The sequence below is a fragment of the Hemitrygon akajei genome, chromosome 6, assembly GCF_048418815.1.
Source record: "Hemitrygon akajei chromosome 6, sHemAka1.3, whole genome shotgun sequence".
NCBI classification, from domain to species: Eukaryota; Metazoa; Chordata; class Chondrichthyes; order Myliobatiformes; family Dasyatidae; genus Hemitrygon; species Hemitrygon akajei.
In genome coordinates, this window is record NC_133129.1 from 151,425,322 (window position 1) to 151,452,182 (window position 26,861).

A 26,861-nucleotide genomic window follows, 5' to 3' on the forward strand; every position below is an offset into this window, starting at 1 on the left:
CCAGAGCCATCAAATGCTCTTCATATGACAAGCTGTTCAATCCTGGAATCATTTTCGTGAACCTCCTTCAGTTTCAGAATGTCCTTTCTATAATAAGAGGCCCAAAACTGTTCAGTGCTTTATAAAATCATTACATCCTTGCTTTTATACTCTAGTACTCTTGAAATGAATGCTAATATTACACTAGCCTTCCTTATCACAGACTTAACCTGCAAATTAACCTTTAGGTAATGGTGCACAAGGGCTCCCAGGTCCCTTTGCACCTTAGTTTTTTGTATTTTCTCTATATTTAGAAATGTCAACTTTTTCATTTCTTCTACCAAAGTGTATGGCCATACCCTTCCCAACACTGTATTCCATATGCCACTTATTTGCCCAGGTCCTTCAGTAACCTCTATACTTCCTCAAAACTACCTACCTCTCCACTCATCTTCGTATCATCAGCAAACTTTGCAACAAAGCCATCAATTCCATCGTACAGATCATTGACATATAACATAAAAAGAATCGGTCCCAACACAGACCCCTGTGGAACACCACTCACCACCAACAGCCAACCAGAAAAGGCTCCCTTTATTCCCACTCTTATCCATGCTGAATCTTTCTGTAATACCACGGGCTCGTAACTTGTAAGCAGCCTCAGGAGGAAGAAACCGAATGTCTAATAGCCAGTCCTCGTTTAGGGATTGGAGGTGGAGAGGGTCAGTAATTCCTTAGCATAATCTTATCAGAGGATCTTTCCTGGGATCAGCTTCTAAGTGCCATCACAAAGAAGGCATGAGGGCACCTCTCCTTTCCTGGAAGATTGTGCGGATTCAGCAGGTCGTCTAAGTCGTTGACAAACTTCTATAGATGTATAGTGGAATGTATCCTGACCATCAAGGCAAACACTGCCCCCACCCCCAACCACTGAGCATATCTACAGGGAGGTATGCCACAAGAAGGACCCTACAATCCAGCAATCCATGACATGATCCCTTCTTGCTACTGCCACCGGGAAGGAGGTACAGAACCCTCAGGTCCTATACCACCAGACTGAGGAACAGTTATTACTCTGCAAGCATCAGGGTACCAGCATAGATAACTTCACTCACCTCAACTCTGATCTGATTCCACAACGTTTCAAGGACTCTCCGACTCTGTAAGTATATAGCTATTTATTTGCAATTTGTCTTTGCCCATTAGTTGCTTGTCAATCCTTGTGTGTAGATTTTCATTGACTCAATTGTATTTCTACTGTGAATGCCTTCAAGAAAATGAATCTCAAGGTAGTACATGCTGACATACCGTATACATACTTTGATAATAAATTTATTATTATCAAAGAATAAAGACTTTGATTTTGACTTTGAATACTGATCACAATACTCCAATCATGAGAAAATCTGCAGATGCTGGAAATCTAAGCAACACACACAAAATGCTGGAGATACTCAGCAGGCCAGGCAGCATCTATGGAAAAGAGTAAACAATCGATATTTTAGGCCAAGACCCTTCATCAGGTCTGAAAAAAAAAGAGAAGTCAGAGCAGGAAGGTGGGGGAGGGGAGGAAGAAGTACAAGGTGGTAGGTGAAACCGGGAGAGGGAGCCAGGGTGAAGTAAAGAGCTGGGAAGTTGGCCTTCTACCCTCTCCTCTCTGATGGAAGAAAGGGAAGGGGGAGGAGCACAGAGGGAGGTGATGGGCAGGTAAGGAGATAAGGGGAGAGAGGGAAACGGGAACAGTGAAGGGGTGGGGAGGGGGGATGTGTTGGCAGTTACCGGAAGTTTGAGAAATCAATGTTCATGCCATCAGGTTGGAGACTACCCCCAGACAGAACACAAAGTGTTGTTCCTCCAACCTGAGTGTGGCCTCATCGCAGCAGTAAAAGAACACTATGTTGGAAGGAGAATGTGAAGTAGAATTGAAATGGGTGGGCACCAGGAGGTTCTGCTTTTTCTGGCGGATGGAGCAAAGGTGTTCAGCAAAGCAGTCTTGGAATCTACATCGGTTCTCACTGACATACAGGAGACCTCACTGGGAGCACCGGATACAGTAGACGACCCCAACAGACTCCCAGGCGAAGTGTCGCCTCACCTGGAAGGAGTGTTTGGGGCCCTGAATGATAGTGAAGGAGGCGGTGTAGGGCAGGTGTAACACTTGTTCCACTTGCAAGGATAAGTGTCAGGAGAGAGATCAGTGGAGAGGGATGAATGGACATAGGGAGCAATCCCTGTGGAAAGCAGAAAGTGAGGGGGAAGGGAGGGGAAAGATGTGTTTGGTGGTGGGATCCCGCTGGAGATGGTAAAAATTATGAAGAATTGTGTTGGACGTGGAGGCTGGTGGGATGGTAGGTGAGGACAAGAGGAACCCTATCTCTGGTGGGGTGGCGGGAGGATAGAGTGAGGGCAGAGGTGCGTGAAATGGAAGAGATGTGGGTGAGGGCAGTGTTGATGGTTGAGGAAGGTAAGTCTCTATACTTGAAGAAGGACGACATCTCCTTCATTCTGGAACGAAAAGCCTCATCCTGAGAGCAGATGCACCGGAGGTGGAGGAACTGAGAGAAGGGGATATGTGACAGGATGGGAAGAGGTATAATCAAGGAAACTGTGAGTATCAATGGGCTTATAAATGATATCAGTATTAGACCATCTCCAGAGATAGAGACAGAGAGATCAAGGAAGTGGAGGGAGATGTTGGAAATGGAGCAGGTAAATTTGAGGGCAGGGTGGAAGTTTTAGGCAAAGTTGATGAATTCGACAAGCTCAGCATGGGTACAGGAAGCAGCACCAATGCAGTTGTCGATGTAGAGTAGGAAACGTGGGGGAGTGGTAGTGGTGCAGGCTTCAAACATAGACTGTTCTAGGTAGCTGACAAAAAGGTAGACAATACAACTATGGACTGACCAACAACTTATAAAGCCTCAGCATTATATCTTTGTCTTTATGTTCTAACCCTCTCAAAATAAATGCCAACATTGCCTTTGCCTTCTTTAATATGGACTTACCCTGAAGTTAACTTTTAGGGAATCTTGCACTTGGACTCAATTTCTGAATTTGCTCTCCAATTAGAAAATAGTCTACACTTTTATTCCTTCTAACAAAGCGCATGACCGTATACTTCCCTATGCATTATTGCATCCACCACTTCTTTGGCCATTCTCCTAATTTGTCCAAGCATTTCTGCAGACTCCCTGCTTCTTCAACACTACCTACTCCCCCAACTACCATTGTATCATCTGCAAAACTGGCCACAAAGCTGTCAAACAGCTCACCCTGCTGTTCTTGGGCACTGGTATGACTGCCGCCCTTCCTTTTGAAGCAGGTGGGAACATCTGACTGCAGCAATGAGAGAGAGAGCTTGACAATGTCTTTGAATACTCCAGCCAGTTGGTCAGCACAGTTTTCAGTGCTCTGCCAGGTACACCATCAGGCTCTGACACTTTAAGTGGGTTCACCCTCTTGAAGGATGTTCTGATGTTGGCCTCTGAGACTGATCGCAGGGTTGCTGGATTATGTCAGGATTCACATAAGTGAAGTGTTATTCTCCCTTTCAAAGTATGCATAGTGGAGGGATGGGTTAGTAAGTTTGCTGATGACACAAAGGTTGGAGGTGTTGTGGATAGTGTGGAGGGCTGTCAGAGGTTACAGCGGGACATCGATAGGAGGCAAAACTGGGCTGAGAAGTGGCAGATGGAGTTCAACCCAGATAAGTGTAACGTGGTTCATTTTGGTAGGTCAAATATGATGGCAGAATATAGTATTAATAGACTCTTGGCAGTGTGGAGGATCAGAGGGATCTTGGGGTCCGAGTCCATAGGATGCTCAAAGCAGCTGCACAGATCGACTCTGTGGTTAAGAAGGTGTACGGTGTATTGACCTTCATCAATTGTGGAGTTGAATTTAGGAGCCGAGAGGTAATGTTGCAGCTATGTAGGACCCTGGTCAGACCCCACCTGGAGTACTGTGCTCAATTCTGGTTGCCTCTCTACAGGAAGGATGTGGAAACCATAGAAAGGGTGCAGAGGAGATTTACAGGGATGTTGCCTGGATTGGGGAGCATGCCTTATGAGAATAGGTTGAGTGAACTCAGCCTTTTCTCCTTGGAGTGACGGAGGATGAGAAGTGACCTGATAGAGGTGTATAAGATGATGAGAGGCTTTGATCGTGTGGATAGTCAGAGGCTTTTTCCAAGGGCTGAAATGGTTGCCACAAGAGGACACAGGTTTAAGGTGCTGGGGAGTAGGTACAGAGGAGATGCCAGGGGTAAGTTTTTTACTCAGAGAGTAGTGAGTGCGTGGAATGGGCTGCTGGCAATGGTGGTGGAGGTGGATATGATAGGGTCTTTTAAGAGGCTTTTAGATATGTACATGGAACTTAGTAAAATAGAGGGCTATAGGTAAGCCTAGTAATTTCTAAGGTAGGGACATGTTCGGCACAACTTTGTGGGCCAAAGGGCCTGTAGTGTGCTATAGGTTTTCTATGTTTTTATGTTTTCTATAAAAGGTGTTCAGTTTATTGGGGAGTGAAACATCACTGCCATTTATATAACCATACAACAATTACAGCATGGAAACAGACCATCTCGGCCCTTCTAGTCTGTGCCAAACGCTTACTCTCACCTGGTCCCACCGACCCGCACTCAGCCCATAACCCTCCATTCCTTTCCTGTCCATATACCTATCCAATTTTACTTCAAATGACAATACTGAACCTGCCTCTACCACTTCTACTGGAAGCTCGTTCCACACAGCTACCACTCTCTGAGTAAAGAAGTTCCCCCTGGTGTTACCCTTAAACTTTTGCCCCCTAACTCTCAACTCATGTCCTCTTGTTTGAATCTCCCCTACTCTCAATAGAAAAAGCCTATCCATGTCAACTCTATCTATCCCCTTCATAATTTTAAATACCTCTATCAAGACCACCTCAACCTTCTATGCTCCAAAGAATAAAGACCTAACTTGTTCAATCTTTCCCTGTAACTTAGGTGCTGAAACCCAGATAACGTTCTAGTAAATCTCCTCTGTACTCTCTCTATTTTGTTGACATCTTTCCTATAATTCGGTGACCAGAACTGTACACAATACTCCAAATTTGGCCTTACCAATGCCTTGTACAATTTTAACATTACATCCCAACTCATATACTCAATTTATGCCCATAGGTTTCACATTATAGGAAGTAACAGCACGCAAACCCTGTCAAAGCAGCCATGTATATGTGCCTCTGCCTCCCTTGACCAATAATTTGCTTTCCTACTAGACGTACTGTGGTTCTCAGCCTCTGCCTAGATGCTGGGAGTAGAACTCAATATGTTGAACAGCACTTGCTGGAGGGAAGGATTTGTTCAAACAACACGTACAAAATGCTGGTGGAACACAGCAGGCCAGGAAGCATCTATAGGGAGAAGCACTGTCAGCTTCCCTTCTTCCACCATCAACTCTGCTCTCAAATGCATCTCTCCCATTTCCTGCACATCTGCCCACACCCCATCTGCCCGCCACCCCACTCGGGATAGGGTTCCCTTTGTCCTCACCTACCACCCCACCAGCCACCAGGTCCAACGTATAATTCTCCGTAACTTCCGCCATCTCCAATGGGATCCCACTACCAAGCACATCTTTCCATCCCCCCCTTTCTGCTTTCTGCAGGGATCGCTCCCTACGCGACTCCCTTGTCCACTCATCCCCCCCATTCCTTCCCACCGATCTCCCTCCTGGCACTTATCCTTGTAAGCGGAACAAGTGCTACACCTGCTCTTACACTTCCTTCCTCACCACCATTCAGGGCCCCAGACAGTCTTTCCAAGTGAGGCGACACTTCACCTGTGAGTCAGCTGGTGTGGTATACTGCGTCCGGTGCTCCCGGTGCAGTATTCTATATATTGGTGAGACCCGACGCAGACTGGGAGACCGTTTCGCTAAACACCTACACTCGGTCCGCCAGAGAAAGCAGGATCTCCCAGCGGCCACTCATTTTAATTCCATGACCCATTCCCATTCTGATATGTCTATCCATGGCCTCCTCTATTGTCAAAATGAATCCAAACTCAGGTTGGAGGAACAACACCTTATATACCGGCTGGGTAGCCTCCAACCTGATGGCATGAACATTGACTTCTCTAACTTCCATTAATGCCCCTCCTCCCCTTCTTACCCCATCACTGACATATTTAGATGTTTGCCTGTTCTCCATCTCCCTCTGGTGCTTCCCCCCCCACTTTCTTTCTCCCGAGGCCTCCCGTCCCATGATCCTTTCCCTTCTCCAGCTCGGTATCACTTTCCCCAATCACCTTTCCAGCTCTCAGCTTCATCCCACCCCCTCCGGTCTTCTCCTATCATTTTGCATTTTCCCCCTCTCCCCCTCCTACTTTCAAATCTCTTACTATCTTTCCTTTCAGTTAGTCCTGACGAAGGGTCTCGGCCTAAAACATCGACAGTGCTTCTCCCTATAGATGCTGCCTGGCCTGCTGCGTTCCACCAGCATTTTGTGTGTGTTGTTGTTTGAATTTCCAGCATCTGCAGATTTCCTTGTGGAAGGATTTGTTGATGGTTTGTGTTGAAATCTTGCAGGAGATTTTTGTTGCTTCAGATTCCAGCAGCTGCAGTCTCTTATGTCTGCAAGGCTGGAGATGTGCTCTGAGTGAGATTTCCTGTTAAATTATGCCTGCAGATGGAGGCTATTTCCACTAGATGGCGTCAAAAGAAAAAAGTTTCTCCAGCCTTCTGGAAATGTTTAACATTCAGTAGGCATGGTTTATTTTAAGTTACATACACTGCTTAATAAGTTGAATAAAGATCCTGATCCATGATGGATGGAAGTTTTTAATCCCATGTTTCTATGCAAGCTTGGCCAAATTTCTATTACTTAAAACAAAATTCTGTTCCATTTCTGAAGTGCCTGTTTTAAAGTATTTTTGGTAGATGCCCACTTGGAAACAAAATGTCAAATATTGTTCATGTACTAAAATCAAGGGGTACTTCTCATAACCTGCACTGAGTACATGCGTCATTTCATGTTGTTTGAATATCTTTTGGGAACACAACATTAAGATAAAGCCAAAAAATAACCTTTAAATTAATTTATTTCTCATGCCGTATTTCAAATCCTCATGACTAAAAGCAATTGGACCCTGTAACACAAATTTCTTCAGTGTCTGACAAACTACATGCTATAGATGTCACATTCTCTGTAGAAGTTTACAGGCTTTTGCATGCTCTACAATTAAAACTAATTCACTGGCCATTGGACGCTGCATGGTGGGGTCCTTATGTTGTGATGTAGTGAGTGACCTTTTGTAAATCTGGAAAGAGCTATGCCTTGTTGAAGATCGATGCTGGACACCTCCATGCCTTTGATGGCTTTTGCAGAAGGCCAACAATATGCCAAAGTTGCATTTATTTACCCATGAATTCCCTCTTTGTATCCTCACATGCACTCCTGACTTTCTTAAGAAATACCAATTCAGTTATCATCTACGTTCCCTCTAAGTTTTGTTTCACAGCTATGCAGATCAACCATTGCTTTGAGCAGGAGATTTTTACATAATCAGAGTACTGTACGGCACTTTATATTAACATTACAGGAAAAAAATTCCAGCTGCACGGCACTGAAGGCTATGTGTGCAGGAGCGTTTCTGTCACTGCGCGGGAGCGTTTCCGTCACTGTGCGGCCACACACCTGTGCAGAGGGAATAGTGGTCAGCATTTTTCTACCTTGCAGGATGCAGGCAGTCATGACTAGTGAGTCACCTTGTGCAGTTCCTACTTCAGTGCTGACTCTAGGATATGTGAAGATGTGAACTAGTAACTGTAAGTGTCACATCGCTTGTTCTGCAGGGCTACTTCCTGTTCTTGGGTATCTGGAAGGAGTAAGCAACAATGGAGAAGTTATGATGAAGAGGAAGAATGATTGCATGTTGTGTATAACTACGTCTATAGATTGTAAATCAGGAGAGATTCTGGGATGAAGAGGAAGTAGGATATTAGGAAGTTTACCAGCATTATCTTGGGTTTGTGCCCTATTACAGACTGTAGATTCATAGAAACAAAAACATAGAAATATAGAAAACCTACAGCACAATACAGGCCCTTCGGCCCACAAAATTGTGCCGAACAGTAATGATTGATCAGCTGTATTGAAACAAAGTGTCCTCTGGAATGACAGCAATAATTTGTATAATGATGCACTGTTCCTAACCCTGCTGGGTTCATGCTTCTGATCGCAGCTCTTTACTAACTTATCCTGTAAGTTTATCTTTTAACGAATTGGTATGCAACGTGCTTGATGTGCTTGAGTGCAAATTGTGAGTTGTGGATGTGAACAGCACCGGAAGTATATAAATGCTAGCTCCTAAACCTGATTGACAGATTATTATGTTACGAATGATGAACAACTCTGATGGGCAGAAGGGTACAGAATCGCCCCCGCCCCCGCCCCCCCCCCCTTTTGGAGAATCACAAATCGCTACTACTTCGATGCTGTTATCAAGGAAGTAAGAGAGACAAAAGGGACTCTGCCAGGGCAGTTGTTATTGATAACAGCTCATGAAAGTTAATGAGAGAGAGGCACAGCTAAGGTGGAATGTCTCCTCCTAACAAAAGGAGAGCGGAACCATTGATTACTGCTATTGTCTTTTGGAGAAGAATTGTTTACTTGGTACTGTTCTATTCATTGAAACCCCTCAGGGGGCAACCAGAGTGGGCTGGTTTGATGGGTTACATCATCTCAACCTGATTGACACCTGAGACCCCGTGAGTGGGGATAAAAGTGAGGTCTGGGGAACACCCCTCAGACGCACCAGGAGAAACGCTAGTGAGCATCAGAACCCCCACGAGACAGGGTGGGAGATCGGAGACCAAACGAAGGTTCGGTGAATTTTAACTCAGTGTTTTGTAGCGAGACCGGTGGGGGCTTGTGTGTGTGTCCACCCTTGCCTGGGTGATAAGTCCACCATGGAAGAATGGTCTAGCTAAAGGACGGAGGGGTCATATGTGAATGACCACAACAACAACGCATCGACGGACCAAAATTGTAAAGGAAGGTTGGCAAGATAATAGCTATTACTGTTCACACGTTTTCTCTCTCTCTCTCTCTCTCTCTCCAACAATTGAAACACCGTGACCAACAACTACCGCAGCCTGCATGAACTGAGTGAACTTTATATTTCCATCTGACAATTCATTATCCCCTAGACAACGATAGAGCTTGTTTCATTAGTCATTATTATTATACCCGCACTTTTAGGTTTAGTATTGCTAACGTATATTCTCTGTATATTCGCATTGATATTATTTTGTATATTTTTGCTAATAAATATTGTTGAAAATAGTAACACCAGACTCCAGTGGACACTTCTATCTTTGCTGGTAAGACACCTAGTTACGGGGTTTGTAACAATTAGTAGAAAAAGACGATTGATTGTAGTGTGGGTATTGGCTTATTATTGTCACATGGACCAAGATACAGCAAAAAAACTTTGTCTTGCACACTGATGGTACAGATCAAAACATTTACACAATGCATTAGGGAAGAACTAAATAAAACAATAACAATGTAGAAAACAGTGTAAAAACTACAGAGAAAGTGTAGTGCAGCTAAACAATAAGATACAAGATCATAACAAGGTAGATTATGAAGTCAAGAGTCCATCTTAGAACATAGAAAACCTACAGCACAATACAGGCCCTTCGGCCCACAAAGCTGTGCCGAACATGTCTTTACCTAAGAAATTACCTAGGGTTACCCATAGCCCTCTATTTTTCTAAGCTCCATTGTCCCTATCCAAGAGTCTCTTAAAAGACCCTATTGTATCCGCCTCCACCACCGTTGCCAGCAGCCCTTCCACGCACTCACCACTCTCTGAGTAAAAAACTTACCCCTGATATCTTCTCTGTACCTACTTCCATGCACCTTAAAACTGTGCCCTCTCGTGCTAGCCATTTCAGCCCTGGGAAAAAGCCTCTGACTATCCACACGATCAATGCCTCTCATTATCTTATACACCTCTATCAGGTCACCACTCATCCTCCGTTGCTCCAAGGAAAAAAGGCCAAGTTCACTCAACCTATTCTCATAAGGCATGCTCCCCAATCCAGGCAACATCCTTGTACATCTCCTCTGCACCCTTTCTATAGTTTCCACATCCTTCCTGTAGTGAGGTGACCAGAACTGAGCACAATACTCCCAGTGGGGTCTGACCAGGGTCCTATATAGCTGCAACATTACCTCTTGGCTCCTAAACTCAATCCCATGATTGATGAAGGCCAATGCACCATATACTTTCTTAACCACAGAGTCAACCCACGTAGCAGCTTTGAGTGTCCTATGGACTTGGATCCCAAGATCCCTCTTGATCCTCCACACTGCCAAGAGTCTTACCATTAATACTATATTCTGTCATCATATTTGACCTACCAAATCTTAGAAACATAGAAAATAGGTGCAGGAGTAGGCCATTTGGCCCTTTGAGCCTGCACCGCCATTCAGTATGATCATGGCTGATCATCCAACTCAGAACCCTGTACCTGCTTTCTCTCCATACCCCTGATCCCTTTAGCCCCAAGGGCCATATCTAACTTCCTCTTAAATATAGCCAATGAACCGGCCTCAACTGTTTCCTGTGGCAAAGAATTCCACAGATTTACCACTCTCTGTGTGAAGAAGTTTTTCCTCATCTCGGTCCTAAAAGGCTTCCCCTTTATCCTTAAACTGTGACCCCTCGTTCTGGACTTCCCCAACATTGGAAACAAACTTCCTGCATCTAGCCTGTCCAATCCCTTTAGAATTTTATACGTTTCAATAAGATCCCCCCTCAATCTTCTAAATTCCAGTGAGTATACGCCTAGTCGATCCAGTCTTTCTTCGTATGAAAGTCCTGCCATTCCAGGAATCAATCTGGTGAACCTTCTTTGTACTCCCTCTATGGCAAGAATGTCTTTCCTCAGATTAGGGGACCAAAACTGCACACAATAGTCTTGGTGCGGTCTCACCAAGGCCTTGTACAACTGCAGTAGAACCTCCCTGCTCCTGTACTCAAATCCTTTTGCTATGAATGCCAACATACCATATGCCTTTTTCACCGCCTGCTGTACCTGTATGCCCACCTTCAATGACTGGTGTACAATGACACCCAGGTCTCATTGCATCTCCCCTTTTCCTAATCAGCCACCATTCAGATAATAATCTGTTTTCCTGTTCTTGCAACCAAAGTGGATAACCTCACATTTATCCACATTAAATTGCATCTGCCATGAATTTGCCCACTCATCTAACCTATCCAAGTCACCCTGCATCCTCTTAGCATCCTCCTCACAGCTAACACCGCCGCCCAGCTTCGTGTCATCCGCAAACTTGGAGATGCTGCATTTAATTCCCTCGTCTAAATCATTAATATATATTGTAAACAACTGGGGTCCCAGCACTGAGCCTTGCAGTACCCCACTAGTCACTGCCTGCCATTCTGAAAAGGTCCCGTTTACTCCCACTCTTTGCTTCCTGTCTGCCAACCAATTCTCTATCCACATCAATACCATATCCCCAATACCATGTGCTTTAAGTTTCCATAGGCCGCTCCGCTTGAGGTAACCCTCTATTTATTTGTTTGAGCTTTTCAAACTGCTTGGTCACCTGACCTCGATTGCCCAATCAGCTGCTTTCTGCTGAGTCTGAGCTATTCAAATCTTGATTGTCTAATCAACGGCTTACTGCTGAGCTATTCAAATCTTGATTGACTTGATTGCACAGTCCAACTGCCAAAACTGCCAGAATCTCTCGAGTCAAAGCCTCAAATCTCCACTCCTTCACTGGCCCACTCACTCATCACTGAAAGCGATGAGGCCAAAACAGCAATGGTTGGCATTTCTGAGAACAATTGAGAAGGCTCAGGATCAGTTCATACTAAAGAAGATGAAGCATTCTAAAGGGAGAATGAGGCAATCATGACTGACAAGGCAAGTCAAAGACAGTATAAAAGCAAAAGAGAGGGCAGACAATATAGCAAATATTAGCAGGGAACTTGAGGATTGATTAGCTTTTAAAAACCAACAGAAAGCAACTAAAAAAGCAATAAGGAGAGAAAAGGTGAAATATAAAGGTAAGCTAGCCAATAAAAGAAAGAGGACACCAAAAGTTTTATTCTGCTATGTCTTATGCTCTTTTACACATGGACACAATCCACTTTAGAACACTTATGATTGAAACCTCTGATTCACAGCAGTCTCACCGCTCTGATAGCACATTTACACCTCTGAGTTTTGAATTTTCTCCCTAATTAGAAAATAGTCTATGCCTTTATTCCTTCTACCAAATTGCATGACCACAAATTTCCCTCCGCTACATTCCATCTGCCACTTTTTGCATAGTCTCTGAATCTATCCAAGTCCTGCTACGGACTTCCTGATTCCTTAATATTACAGTGCCTATAAAAAAGTATTCACCTCCCTTGGAAGTTTTCATGTTTTATTGTTTTACAACATTGAATCACAGTGGATTTAATTTGGCTTTCTTGACACAGATTGACAGAAAAAGACTCTCTTGTGTCAACATGAAAACAGATCTCTACAAAGTGATCTAAATTAATTATAAATATAAAACACAAAATAGTTGATTGCATTAGTATTCACTCCCCTCAAGTTATTATTTAGTAGATGCACCTTTGGCAGCAATTACACTAGTCAATGGCAACCAATACCCTCTTTATTCTGACTCCTTGCCTCCTACCAGTCAGCCAATCTTCTATCCATGCTCCTTCCTGCAATACCATGCCAGTTTAAGATGGCACTGGTGAAGCACAGTGACGACTTGCTGGCAGTAAACAAAACTACTAGTTACTTTATTAATCATCCTTTTACTCAAACACGATCACTGCAACCAATTTCCTTTTCAGAGTTGAGCTCTTGAATGGCCTGCACGACCTGGCATTTTTGCAGTGTGAACTGAAGTTTGGAAGGTGCGGGACAATTGTGGCGCGATGTTTGTGGCAGTATCAAGGTGGTGGGACCTGGACCTGAGAGCAAGGAATGAGCCAATGTTTGACCATCGCTGGAGCAGACAGAGGCATTTCGAAGTGGAGGAACTGAGATGAGGCGGCATTGAGGTGGTGGGGCCTGGGCCCAAAAGCAAGGGAGTTTATGGTTGACTGATTTAACCACTGGACCAGACTGGAAAGGTCGGGTACGAACTGAAATGAGGCAGTGTGTCCCAGGCCTGAGAGCATACCAACATGGCAGGGTCTGGGTCTGAGAGCAAGGAACGACCACTGGTTGGCTGATTTAAGCAGGTCCGGAGAAGAGGGACAGGCTGGTGTTTAGCTCGCTGCTTGCGAGGTTTAGAACTGAGATTATGGATCTGCGTCAAATGAGCTCCTAGACCGGCTGCAGTGATGACCAGCTTCGTGGCTGTGAACTCACTTTTGTGAACTTTCGTTCTGAATGTTATTTGCTTACTTTTATTGTTTGTACGATTAGTTTTTTTCCTTGAACATTGGGTGTATGCTAATTGTTTTTTAATGGGCTTTATTGGATTTCTCTGTTTTGTGGCTGGCTGTAAAGAAATGAATTTCAGGGTTATATACATAACTTGATAATAAATATACTTTGAACTTTGAAAATCCAAGGAAACAACATCCACTGACTCTCATTTGTCTATCCTGCCTGTTATTTCCTTAAAGAATTCCAACAGGTTTGTCAGGCAAGATTTCCCCTGAAGGAAATCATGCTGACTTTGGCTAACGTTATAATGTGCCTCCAAGTGCCCCGAAACTTCATCCTTAACTAAAGATTCCAACATCTTCCCAACCACTGAAATTATAACTGGCCTATAATTTCCTTTCTTCTATTTCCCTCCCTTCTGAAAGAGTGGAGTGACATTTGTAATTCTCCTGTCCCTCAGAATCATTTCAGCATCTAGTGATTCTTGAAAGATCATTACTAATGCCTCCACAATCTCTTCAGCTACCTCTTTCAGAACTTTGGCGTGTATTCCATCTGGTCCAGCTGACTTATCTACCTTCAGCTTCCCAGCACCTTCTCCTTATTAATAGCAACTATAATCACTTCTGCCCCAACACTCTCAAATTTCTGGCATGTTGCTAGTGCCTTCCAGAGTGAAGTCTGGGGAAAATGCTTATTCAGGTCATCTGCCATTCCTTTGTTCCCCATTACTCCCTCTCCAGCATTGTTTTCCAGCGGTCCAATACCCACTCTTGCCTCTCTCTTACTCAATGAATCTGAAAAAACTTTTGATATCCTCTTTGATATTTTTGGTTAGCTTACCTTCACTTTTCATCTTTTCTTTCCTTATGGTCTCTTTAAAAATTTCCCTTCTGTTGGTTTTTAAAAGCTTCCCAATCCTCTAACTTCCCACTAATTTTCATTATATTATATGTCTTCTCTTTTGCTTTTATGCTGTCTTTGATTTCCCTTGTCAGCCATGGTTGCCTCATCCTCCCTTTAGAATACTTCTTCAAGTTTGGGATGCCTGTATCCTGCATCTTCCGAATTGCCCCCAGAAACTCCCCCTATTGTTGTTCTGCCATTATCCCTGCTAGTGTCCTCTTCCAGTTGACTTTGACCAGCTCCTCTCTCAAGCCTCTGTAATTCCCTTTATACCACTGTAATACTGATGCATTTTACTTCATCATCTCCCTCTCAAACCGCATGGCAAATTCTATGTTTCTATGATCACTGACTCCTAATGGTTCCTTTACCTTGAGCACCCCAATCAAATATTGTTCATTACACAAAACCCAATCCAGAATTGCCTCTCGCCATGTGGGCTCAACCACAAACTGCTCTAAAACCATCTTGCAGGCTTTCTACAAATTCCCTTTCTTGGGATCCAGCACCAACCTAATTTCCCCAATTTACCTGCATATTGAAATTCCCCAGGACTATTATAACATTACTCTGATTACATGCCTTAGCTATTTACCTTCGAAATTTATATCCTGCTCCCTGGCTACTGTCTGGGGGCCTGTATATGAGTTGCATCAGGGTCTTTTTACCCTTGCAGTTTCTTGGCTCTATGCACAAGGATTCTACATGTTCTGATCCAATGTCACCTCTTCCTAAGGACTTGATTTCATTTTTTAAGCAACAGAGCCACTCCATCCCCTCTGCCTACCTGCCTGTCCTTTTGATACCAGGCGTATCCTTGGATGTTAAGCTCCCAACTATGATCTTTCAGCCAGGAATCAGTGATGCCAACAACGCCATACCTGCCAATCTCGAACTGCACTACAAAGGTCATCTCCCTTAATCCAAATACTGCGTGCATTCTAATATATGTCCAGTCCCCGTATTCATCACCATGTATTCAACTATGCCCCCATGTTACAAATCAACTCATCCACTGATTGCAATTTTGCCCTATTATCTGCCTGTGCATCATCTTGGTCTCACTACACAGAGCATCAAATTGGACACCAACTACTGTTCCCGCTAAACTGCACATGTGTATGGTTACAGAGTGATTGAAATGTTCCTACGCACATTGCCTTGGTCGCCGTGCAGTGTTAATTTTCTTTTACATAATGTTAACACAATATTGAAATTATGCTAGAACAATTTTGAAAGCTATGTTATAATTTTGACAATTTGTAACAGTTGCATCTTGAAACACTGACAATGTAAATACATTAAAGCTCTAAAGTCTGTGGTACGTTTATGATTTTTAGAAAATTTATGGATTATATTCATTAACACATAATGACAGCGGTGCATGCAAAGACATAAATTAATATAAATTACTAAACTAAATAGATAGTGCAAAAAAGAATAACGTGGACCTTTCAGAAACTTGATGGCATGTCAAGAATGATCTGTTATTAATTTTTTTCCTTCTAATTTTGACGATCTTATTGGGGATGTGCCACAAGGACCCAGAGCGCTACCTGTTACCTTGTGGAACAGGAGGAATTCCAGGCTCTGGCCGCTTGGCGGTGGGAGCAGTGAGCCGAGCCGAGCGAGAGTCAGTCCCCGGAGGAATGCGTGCGAGGCGCCCTGCCTCTGACTGACGTGCGGAAGAGGCAGGTCGAGGCACCAGCAGCGAAACCGGACTAACTCGGAGGCAGCGATGGCGCTTCGAGAGGAGTTGTTGAAAGTTATCTGGCATGCGTTCACGGCCCTGGACGTCGACAAATGCGGCAAAGTGTCGAAGTCTCAGCTGAAGGTGAATTCGCAACTTTCTGCTCGGTTTTTGTCGTGCGATTTGAAGCTGCTCCCACCGGGCGGGCAGCTCGGAGTACCCCGGCTGTTTCTGCCCCACCTGCAGTCACCTCTCCCGTGGTTCTGTGGGATAAAAGGGATCTGAAACTGAAAATAATTAAAATTCTTCAATTAATTGATCAATATGATATTACTTTGTGAAATTGGAACATTTTAGTTCCAGTTAAATGTGATCCGAAATCAAACGTAGAAACTAACGTTTAACACTAAGCTACTTTGACTGTCGATTCACCGACTGGGTTTTCGGTAAAACTCAGCTGGCTAACTTCGGCCAAGTGAAACCTGTTGGTGTTTTGACCTTGCTTACACGCTCACGCCGGTATTGCGTTGTGATTTGAGGGGCGGCCGGCGTTCTGGGAGTCGGTCACCTGCTGACCCGCTCTGCCGCTGCTCTTGTTTAAGATTTCCAGAATTTACATGTGTTTGGATTTGTGTGCGCGCTGATGGATTCTTTAAATTGCCGACAGGGGGTTTGACATAACTTCCTTTGGATAAACCCCAAGGTTGCAGTGAGACTGCCCGTTGGAGCGTAATTTGCTCTGATTTTACACCAGAAGCCTCTGTTATCCTACACCAGGAACTTCTGTATTCGAGACATAACCAACAATATGCAGTGTAAAATTTTCATTGCCATGGCTGAATATCTGAGCCCGTTTACACTGTGAATCGAGTCCCACGCCCGAGTACATTTTGGCCCACTACAGTGACTCTGCCTCCTAGCAACCACACACGAATCTCCCCCACTTCCGCGGGTTAGACACTTCTTTTCTGATTGCCACTTCCACAAATGTTTCATGATTTGTGGTTAGGTAGCTTGAAAATACAGCATAACTTTACACTTAAGGCACTCGTATTCTAATATGGAGTAAGTTTCTTGCTTGTTTTGGGCCACAACCGTATTTGTCAATTTTTAATGAGATTAATCGAAATTTAACATTAGAGAGCAGGAGTAGTCTATCACCTTCTGAACCTGCCTGATATAAAGTACGATTATGGCCGAACTGATCACTGGTGTCATCTTCACTTTCCGTCCTGTTTTCTCCAATTTATTTATCTTTACTCTCAATATACTTAATTACTTGGTATTTACAATTCTTTGGTAGAGGGAATTCTCAAGATCCAGAGCATTGCTTCCTTCATCCGGGGAATCAATCTTTTGGGACCTTTTTTGCAGGACCTCCAAGTCAGAAATATCCTTGTTTAAATAATGGAGAGGCCTCTTTAAAGCCTCTGGGCATTTGCAGAAGCACTCTCTGGCACTCCATCTCTTTCAATAAAGAACAATCTAGTTGAAAATAGATTTTGCCGCATGATCTCATGAATAGTCATAATTTTGGCTGTAATTTCATCATCACGCCTATTAATGGAAATCTCACAACTTTCCCGTTAGACATATTCATTCTTTTGCTGTGGTGTATATTCTAGACCACCTACAACAGTGGTGATTTTGTGAATAAATAAATTTAGGCTGTATAATAGTTATAACCAATTCAGTAACTCGGGCTCAGGCAGTTCCCTTTGTGATGAATGAATCAATATCTTTATTGCTCTGTTTGTGGCTGTATTTGGTACTGACATCTCAGGAATTGGATTTATCATTATCACTAATGCATGTAATGAAATTTGTTCTTTCCTGGCAGCAGTACAGTACAAGGTAAAACGTTTACTGTAAGTTAGATTAAAAATAGTGCAAAAAAGAATGGTGACATAGTGTTCATGGATCATTCATAAATTTGATGGCAGAGGGGGAAGAAGCTGTTCCTAAGACATTTGAGTGTGCGTCTTTTGGCTCCTGTACCACCTCCCTGATATTTGTAATGAAACGAGCACATTTCCAGAATGGTGGGGGCCCTTAATTATGGAAACTGCCATCTTGAGGCATCGCCTTTTGAAGATGCCCTCTGGTGGGGAGGCTTGTGCCCATGATGGAGTTGGCAGAGTTTACAACACTCTACAGCTCTTCTGATACATCACTGCCTGGCAGCGATGCAACTCGTCATAGTGTTCTCTACAGTACACCTGTTTTTAAAAAAAAACTTCCTGGAGTCTTTGGTGACATACCAAATCTCCTTAAATTCGCAATGAATAAGGAGGGATATAAATAACCAGATTTACTTACACCAGTACTCAGTGACTATTGCGGTGAAAAGGCTCTCATCAATGTTGAGGATTGCGCTTATCTGAGATGTGTCATGTCGCAAAATTGTCAAACTTTCTATGGGGCCTTGACTTGCATCTGAAGTATCATGGTTATAGGTTACCTTCTAGGGGTTAATTAGCATTGCTTTCCGTATTAAAATGAGCAGAGGATCGTTTGTTCGCTAGCTAAATGATGGAGTGATTTACTTATTATTCTGTACTATTAGACATGATGCTTAATCTCCAACAAAACACTGTAATAAACAGCTGGTGACGGTGAGGACAATTGTGCAAAAATTTGATAGATTTGATTTGTTATAATTTGTTTTTGTTCAGTTTGTATCCTCAGTTAATATACTCTTAATTAAGCAATTAAGGATTTATTGAGCCTTGTCTATTGATAGAATGTGAGGAGATGTATTGATTTTACCTGGAGAGAAGTTTCTTGAGATTCTTGGTGTAATGACGTTGAGAGGTTTTGACTGAGTATTTCTACATATCGGAATATTGTAACAAAGCAGAAAAATGTTGGAAATATTCAGCAGGGATAGTGATTGGTCACCTGAAATGATAGCTGTGTTTCTCGGTGTAGTTCTGCTGAGTATTTTCAATATTTACTGATTTATTTCAGATTGCCTGAATTGACAGCATTTTACTTTTGGATGTGTAAATACAGTGATCTTTTCAGTGCACTTTCAATCCATATTTTTTAAGAAATGATATTGCAACAATGGGAACATTCTGCTCTTGCATCTAAATATCCTTTCAAGTGTGAGCCTTGACTTGAGTGCCAACAACCATAGATCTTAGAACCATTACACAATGCATTCATAAATCTTATTTGGCCTCCATTTTAAGAGAGTTCAGGCACACAATATTTGAAGCTAATTTGCTTTGGGTTACCAGCAAGTGTAACTGTATGCATTGTAAACAGGAAGGGAGATGGGCTAGGGTTAAGAAATCCAATAGTTTATGCTTCAGATGTGAGGAGGGTTGGAAGTGAAATACCCAAAGACATAATATGGATTTGGAGAGGGAAATATTTTAAGAGAATATAACAGGATAGATAAGATTTTATGGGGTGAAGGGAGAAATACTGAGAAGCTAATCAAATGGCCAAGCAGGTGGAAGATGCAGGCTAAAATGGAAACATCTGTCTTATATTTTGAGGAAGATAAAATGGAAAGCATAAACTTGATTTATACTAAGTTTAAAAAAGATTACTTAAAAATTTTCCAAGTTTGAGTGTGGTTAACTACATATACCTGTCTGGACATGCCCCTCTGCTGACTGCTCCTGTGGCTCCTCCCACAGACCCCTGTATAAAGGCGATTGGAGGCACTGCTCCCCCCTCAGTCTCCGAGATGCTGTGCTCCGTTTTGCTGCTAATAAAAGCCTATCGTTTGCCTCCCGCCTCCGAGAGTTTTTGATGGTGCATCAGTGAGGCAAGACTGACTCAATAAGTAGAGGTTTGTTTGTTTTGTGCCGTGCTGTATGACGTGGACAATCATGGCCTTTCCATGACCATGATTGTTCTTGGCAAATTTTTCTACAAAAGTTGTTTGCCATTGCCTTATTCTGGGCAGTGTCTTTACAAGACAGATGACCCCAACCATTATCAATACTCTTTAGAGATTGTCTGCCTGGTGTCAGTTGTCGCATAACCAGGACTTGTGGTGTGCACCAGCTGCGCATATGACCATCCACCACCTGCTCCCCATGGCTTCACGTGACCCTGGTCGGGGGGCTAAGCAGGTGCTACACCTTGCCCAAGGGGGACCTGATGGCTGGCAGAGGGAAGGAGCACCTTACACCTCCTTTGGTAGAGAGGTATCTCCACCCTGTCACCCTACAAATAGAGGACTAGAACACAAAAAAAGTAAGTTTGAAAAAAAAATGAAGGCAGTGTTTAGGTCACTGACTGTTGATTTCAGAAGTCCATTACATAAAAGACTTTGAAATTATGGACCATACATAATAATAGAATTGTTATAGTTGAGACCAATGGACAGATTTCCAAATTAATCCCACCACTTGGTACTTGGTCCATTGCTCTCTCTACCTAAGCAATTCAAGCAACTCACCTTCAACCATTCTCTCAGACTGTGCATTCCAGGTACTTGACATTCTCTGGATTAAGATAGTTCCCTTCATATCCTCTCTAAATTTCTCCTTCCTTTCCCTAAATCTACGTCCTCTAGTTTTATTTACATCTGCTCCAGGGAGAAGTTTGCTTATCTATACCCCTCATAATTTTATATTCCTCAGCCGTGTTCTCTCTTGGCCTCCTGTGCCCCAGGGAGAATGGACTTTGTATTTTTAGTGTATCCTCATAATTTGAAGTGTTCCATCCCAGACAATAGCCTGGTGAGTTTCCTCTGCACCCTCCCCAGCAGTAACACAACCTTTTTATATCTGGTGTCTAGGACTACACGCACTACTTGAGATGATGCACGGTGCTGATTCAGCAGTAAATGCCAGATTGGGACATGTGTTTATGAGACAAGACTCGATGGTTTAGACTTATTTCCATTGGAAGAAAAGCTGTGGTGCTCTGACTCTTTCTAAATGTGAGAACTGTTTAGAAGGATGAGTAAGAATCATGTTGTCCTTTATGTTTCAAGAACAGAAATGGGTAAAAGTATGAGAACAAAATTGGCTTTGCATTGTGAGGCTCAAACTGACAGAGTTGTTGGACTTAACGTAAATGCCTTTTAGTTGCATTTCATCTTGTGCAATGAATGAATGTTCAACACAATGCCATTGTCTAGGCATGATTTAGAGCTGGATTTGTTTCTGTTCTGCTGGTGGTTGTCACATGTAAGTTGGTATGGTTGGACATCACTGTACTTCAGCTGTAATTAAATGCTCATTCCAGCCTCACCGGCTGACTGTGTGCATCAACAATTATAGGTACTCACCTAGCATTGACATTCAAATCCACAACCTCCAACACCAGAAGTACCAGGGCAGGATTTTTTTCTAAGTCATATGCTGTCATGACTTGGAAATATTTCTGTTCCTTCATCATTATCTGGGGCTAAATCATGTAACTCCCATTTTGCACTGGCTCAAAAAGCATGGCATCACCAACTTCTGGGGAACAGTCAGAGTTGGACAATAACTCTGGCCTTCCCATTAACACCCAGATGCTGAAGGATGATGAATAAATTAAAAGAAAATCCTATCCTGAGGCTTGGTACAATGCTTCTAGTATGATGAACAGAATTTTGATCCGGACCTGGAGGACTGTATTCATTATTTTTTAACATTACCTTGATAAGCTAATAAAGAGAATAATATTTCTTACCACTGATCTTGGCAGAAATGGGATTATATGAGGAAAACATTAATGTTTAAAAAATTGAGACAATAAATTCATTTGCACTTAGAAATCTTGTCTCATAATATTCCCAATGCATCCTACACATTTAAACTGAAAACACTTTCACTTTGAGTGAAGATTGAAATAGAAAAATGAGAAATACCATTAAGAACCTAGATTTGGGAACTGATTTCATGCTGTAATCTGATGTAACATATATTGGGAACTGGCATTTCAGTAGACATGGAATGTTGAAGTAACAGTAATTAGGTCATAAATCAAATAAACTCTTCACCTGGATTCCAAAGTGTCATTCTAAAGTTATCTTGAAATTTAAAAATAAATTTTACCTCAAGGTTCTTTTAAAAATATTGAAATGAGAAGATATTTTCTAATTTGCTCTTTATAATTGTTAGACCATAGGACATAGGTGCAGAATTAGGTCATTCAGCCCATTGTTGTTACCTACTGTCAGATTCCACAGACATCAGCAGAGAGGTTTTCTGAATCTGTGTTTGAAAAATTATAACTTGTCAGGATTTATCACAGAGACAGGCTTAGCAAGCCATTCCTGAGTCGCTAGCTTCCTTCAGTCCTGCTCCACCTCCTTAGGTAGAAATAATAACCAAGTCATTAAAGAGGAAATAATGACTTATTTCCTCAAGCTTTATTTTTGTTTGCAACACTTAAAGGAGATGATTTTGGAGCCGTGTATAGCTTTTTGTGTTTTTAACGTAAATCTTTCCTAATTCATACACCAGGGATGTACGCACCGTGACACTTTTTGAAACAAGTTATTAAAAACAGTCAAAGGTTTAAAAAAAGTACTAAGTAAACATTAAAATGGATCTTCATGTTTGAATTATGTTAATACATACGAGTAAATGTTAAAAATCTATGTGTGATGGTATTCAAATAAAGCTCTATTTTACATAGTCCTTCGCACTGGCCTTGAAAGCTAGACTGTGGAAAACTTTAACAGGTAGCTTTGGTGGCAGATAGTCAGACAACTGATCCATAATGCTCAGTGGGAATTTATCGCGATCATAAAGAAGGATTTCCACGTGAAAGAGGCACAATCTGTGGCTCACAAAGGAGGTGAGGGATAATGTTAAGTTGTAAAGTAGGGCATACAAAGTGGCAGGGGCTGGTCGAAGGCCAGAGGACTGGTACATTTATAGGATCCACCAGTAACAGACTGTAACATGGACAAGAAGGGAGAAAATTGATTTTGGGAAGAAACTTCAAAGGTTTCAAAGGCACATTTAATGTCAGAGAAGTTTATACAATATACATCCTGAAATGCTTTTTGTTTGCAACCATCCATGAGAACAGAGGAGTGTCCCAAATGAATGAATGACAGATAAATGTTAGAACCCCAAAGCACCCCCCCCAGCTCCCCCCTCCCACACGTAAGCAGCAGCAAAGCAGTGATTCCCCCTCCCCCCACCGGCAAAAATAAGCATCGGCCCCCACCTCCGAGCACTCAAGCATAAAGGAGAAAGCGGTGCTTCTGTTTCACAGCTGGTCTACGATGCTAAAACCCCCAGCTCAGTGCCCAAAGATCTCGGGTCTCTGGGCACGTGGCCTGAGGTCTTCCCACTCCCATGACACACCAATTTCCTGCTGGGACACCGACCTTTGACCCGCCTGGTCTCCAGAGCCAGGAGATCCCGGCCCTCTGAAGGCGAGCTGAGCTCTTTCGGCTGCACCCTTGGCTTGTTGGATAATGGCTGGCCGTGAAACCCCAAGAGCGAGTTCCATTCCTGCAAAGAACCAAAGTCAGCGTGTAATTCCAGGTCAGGATCTTCAACAGAACACTGAAAAGGAAAAATAGAGATATTGAAGATGGAAATAGAGCTGTTTCCAAAGATGCAAGCAAAGGAGACGCCGTTTAGCGCCATTGTAACTAAGCTCCGCCCTCTTGTGTAAGAATTTCTGTGAATGTATACACAGGAAAAGGTGGCCAAGGCAGGTATGGGACATAAAGAACAAAGCTGGTTAGTTAATAACAGAAACAGAGAAATGGCGGGAATGATAAAACCATCAGTCTTCACTGTAGAGGAAACTGCAAATATCCCAAAGATAACAGATTCAAATAATAGGAACTTGTGAAAATGCCAATCACATGAGATAAAGTACAGTGGATTCTGATTGGAGATATCATGGCCAGTACATTTTGGCCCAATTAGCTGAAGTTTAATGGAAATAGTTAAAAGTGTATTTAAAAAAAAACAAACCATCATTTAATCAAATAACAAATTATGTATTTAAGTGAAATGCAGAACAAATTAGAACACTATCACTACTACCACAGTACTATACAACTGTGTTTTAGTTCTTGATCGTTATTGTCAGAGGAATGTGCTGTACACTGTGCATTCTATTGATAGACGATAAATGAACTAAATTAGCGCAGACACCTGGTGTGACACCTGGATAATGGACTGCCTTCATACAACGCTTTCAACGATTGCATCCTCCAAATCTTCATTTTAATTGTAACGTTCAAGATGATTGTTGATACCTTCAAATTATGTGTAGTTCCTAACTTGTTGAAGTCATGAAATTGTTTCATTTTCACTCTTGGTCATTTCTCACAATTCCAAGCCAGAATGCTTGAAGCCGCAGTGAGTAAAACAGTTCTGAATTGGCTTACTGCTCATTTCTCACCAGCTATCTGTGACAAAAATTTGTTTTTTGAGCACAAGCACATGCAACTGATGTTATTTAAAAACTGTTTGCTCTAAACATGGTGTAGGGTCTAATGCCCACACAAGGGCACGCGACTGATGCTAAATAGAAACTGTTCAGCAACAGTTTCCTGTCCCAATTAAGTGGCACAGTGGACCAAATAAACAAAGGGAATCTTTGCTATTTTATCAATTAGTGTTTGTTCTTTCAGAGTTGTCCCAAGTAAGCACTGCCCCAAATAACTGATGGCCCAACTAAGCATAATCCACTGTATGAAAGAAATTCCTGGGACTGAAGGAGAACAGATACCCAGGAGCCAATTGACTGCCCACTAGGGTTTTAAAGGAAGAAATAATGGACTCATTGCTTTAAAAATTTCAAAACTTACTAAATCCTGATGGGTACCATAAGATTGGCAAACTGTCAATGTGACCCCTGCTCAGAAAGAGGAGAAGGTAGAAGGTGGAGTATCTTTGGCCAGTCAGTTTAACAGCTGTTATTGACAACAAGATGCTGCAGTCAATAACGAATGAGCAAATAACTAATCATTTAGGAAAATTAAACATAATTACACCCACTCCACATCACTCACCTTCTCTTTCCCAATCTCCACGTAAGCTGATAGCCTCCAACCTGATAGTACGACCATCAATATCAAACTAATTTCTTCCCTTCCCCCTTCTCTCTTTTTTCCATTCCCCATACTGGTTCCCCTCTTAATATTTCTTCTAACCTGTCCATCTCCCTCTGATGCCCCTCCTCCTTCCCTTTCTCCCATTGTCCACTGCTCTCCTATCAGATTCTTTCTTCTTTAGCCCCTAACGTCTTCCACCTATCACCTCTCCTTTCCTTACTTCATCACCCCCCCGCACCCACATTCCCCCTCACCTGGTTTCACCTATCACCTGCCAGCTTGTAATCCTTTCTCTCTCCCCCACCTCCTTACTTTCAGTCCTGGTGAAAGGTCTTGGCCCGAAATGTCGACTGTTTATTCCTCTTTTTAGTTGCTACCTGTCCAGCATTTTATGTTTGTTAATGATTAAAGACTGTCTCTTTTTCTAGAGTGATGACTTTCTTTCGTCTCTACCCTTTTGAAATCTGCCATCAATAGACTCATTAATGAAAAATAACTCTTTTGCTCTCCTTTCATTGAGTCTATGACATGACTTGGATGCGATTTTCAAGTCCCTGAAAGTCATGTCATCTCCCAAATCTGTTCTCAGCTTTCCTACAGTTCCATGTTTAGCCATTTCTGATTAAATTTCTGGCTATGACTTTGATTAGGATGTGATTGAAATAGTCCTAATCTATATCACAGTGATATGGAGTATGACTGACTTCCTGACTTTGTTGAGATGCTGAAACAGTTCTTCATTGACAGTCCACCTTATTGAGCCATTGCTTGGTTCATTTCTGGTAGGAGATGAAGAATCTTAATGACTTATGTTTGGATCTCAATGCAGTTACCTCTGTAGTGTTTGGCCCTCTGATTTCTCATATAAATTATACCCCCTTGTTACAGCATCCAAAGTAACATCCTTGTAATAATGATCAGGGAGGCACAGAGAGAATCTGTAATTACAGACAAGTATCTTTATTGTCTTAACAAAATAACACATGAACTTACACAACCAAATACCTGTGTGCACATCCGCTAAGTTTTCCTGACCTTCCATGAACAGTCAAAGAACAGAAAATATAATACTGGTTTAAAAAGGAGTTTCTGCTGCACACCACATATTCCCTGCAGTCCCACTTGGAACAGCTGTTCCAAGTAGATGGTAACAGATTTGATCAAGGAGGAATTTTTCCATTCCCTCATTCTGACAATTGGGAGTTTTGTCAAGAAAAGGAAACAAAAACATGTACGTAGGTTTTTGCCTCCCCATCCTGAAATGAAATAGGGTGAGGAAAAAAAAGATTGAAGGCTTGAGTTCAAAGATAATTGGGAACATGGATTGGATGGGCTGGAAAACAGATGGAAAATATGGACTTAAAATGATTTACACTTGAAACTGGAAATAAGAGCAGAAATTACATGTGTGTGTCACAGGTTTAACTCAATATGATGGGAATAATGTGAAATTGACAACCCCACAACCTCAAGCAACTGGAACTACACCAGTCTAGATGTAGTGAGACCCAGTATAGTACAAAGGGATAGGATTAGTGTTGGGAGATACAGGGGAATTTGTCACTTTGGTACCAGCATATGCAGATAATTTTTAATATAACTGAAATAATTGTGCCTGAATAGTGTTCGTCTACAACGAGGTAGTTATTTTCTTGGGAGGCAACTAAGCAGGAGTGAGTTTAAGCCATCAAAATTAGAAGAAGAGGGGACTTTTGGAACTAGTGGAATTATGTTATGGGTCAATGTTTGCAATGTCTATGTTTTAGATATAGCAGAATTAGGAAACCAGACATAGTCTCTTCAACAGAAAATGTGGGATATTACTGGAGAAAGTTAGCAGAATCAGATACATCTCTTCAAGATACAA

The 26,861-nt window shown here is 42.4% G+C and overlaps 1 protein-coding gene across 1 annotated transcript in view; it reads left to right on the forward strand.

Moving 5' to 3' along the window:
* Positions 1-15,964: 15,964 nt before the first annotated feature.
* Positions 15,965-26,861, forward strand: part of swap70b (switching B cell complex subunit SWAP70b) — a 116,628-nt gene continuing 105,731 nt past the window's right edge. The window contains exon 1 of the mRNA XM_073049578.1: positions 15,965-16,146. Coding sequence (XP_072905679.1) covers positions 16,051-16,146 — 96 coding nt within the window. The 5' untranslated portion in view covers positions 15,965-16,050. The remainder of the gene's footprint in view (positions 16,147-26,861) is intronic.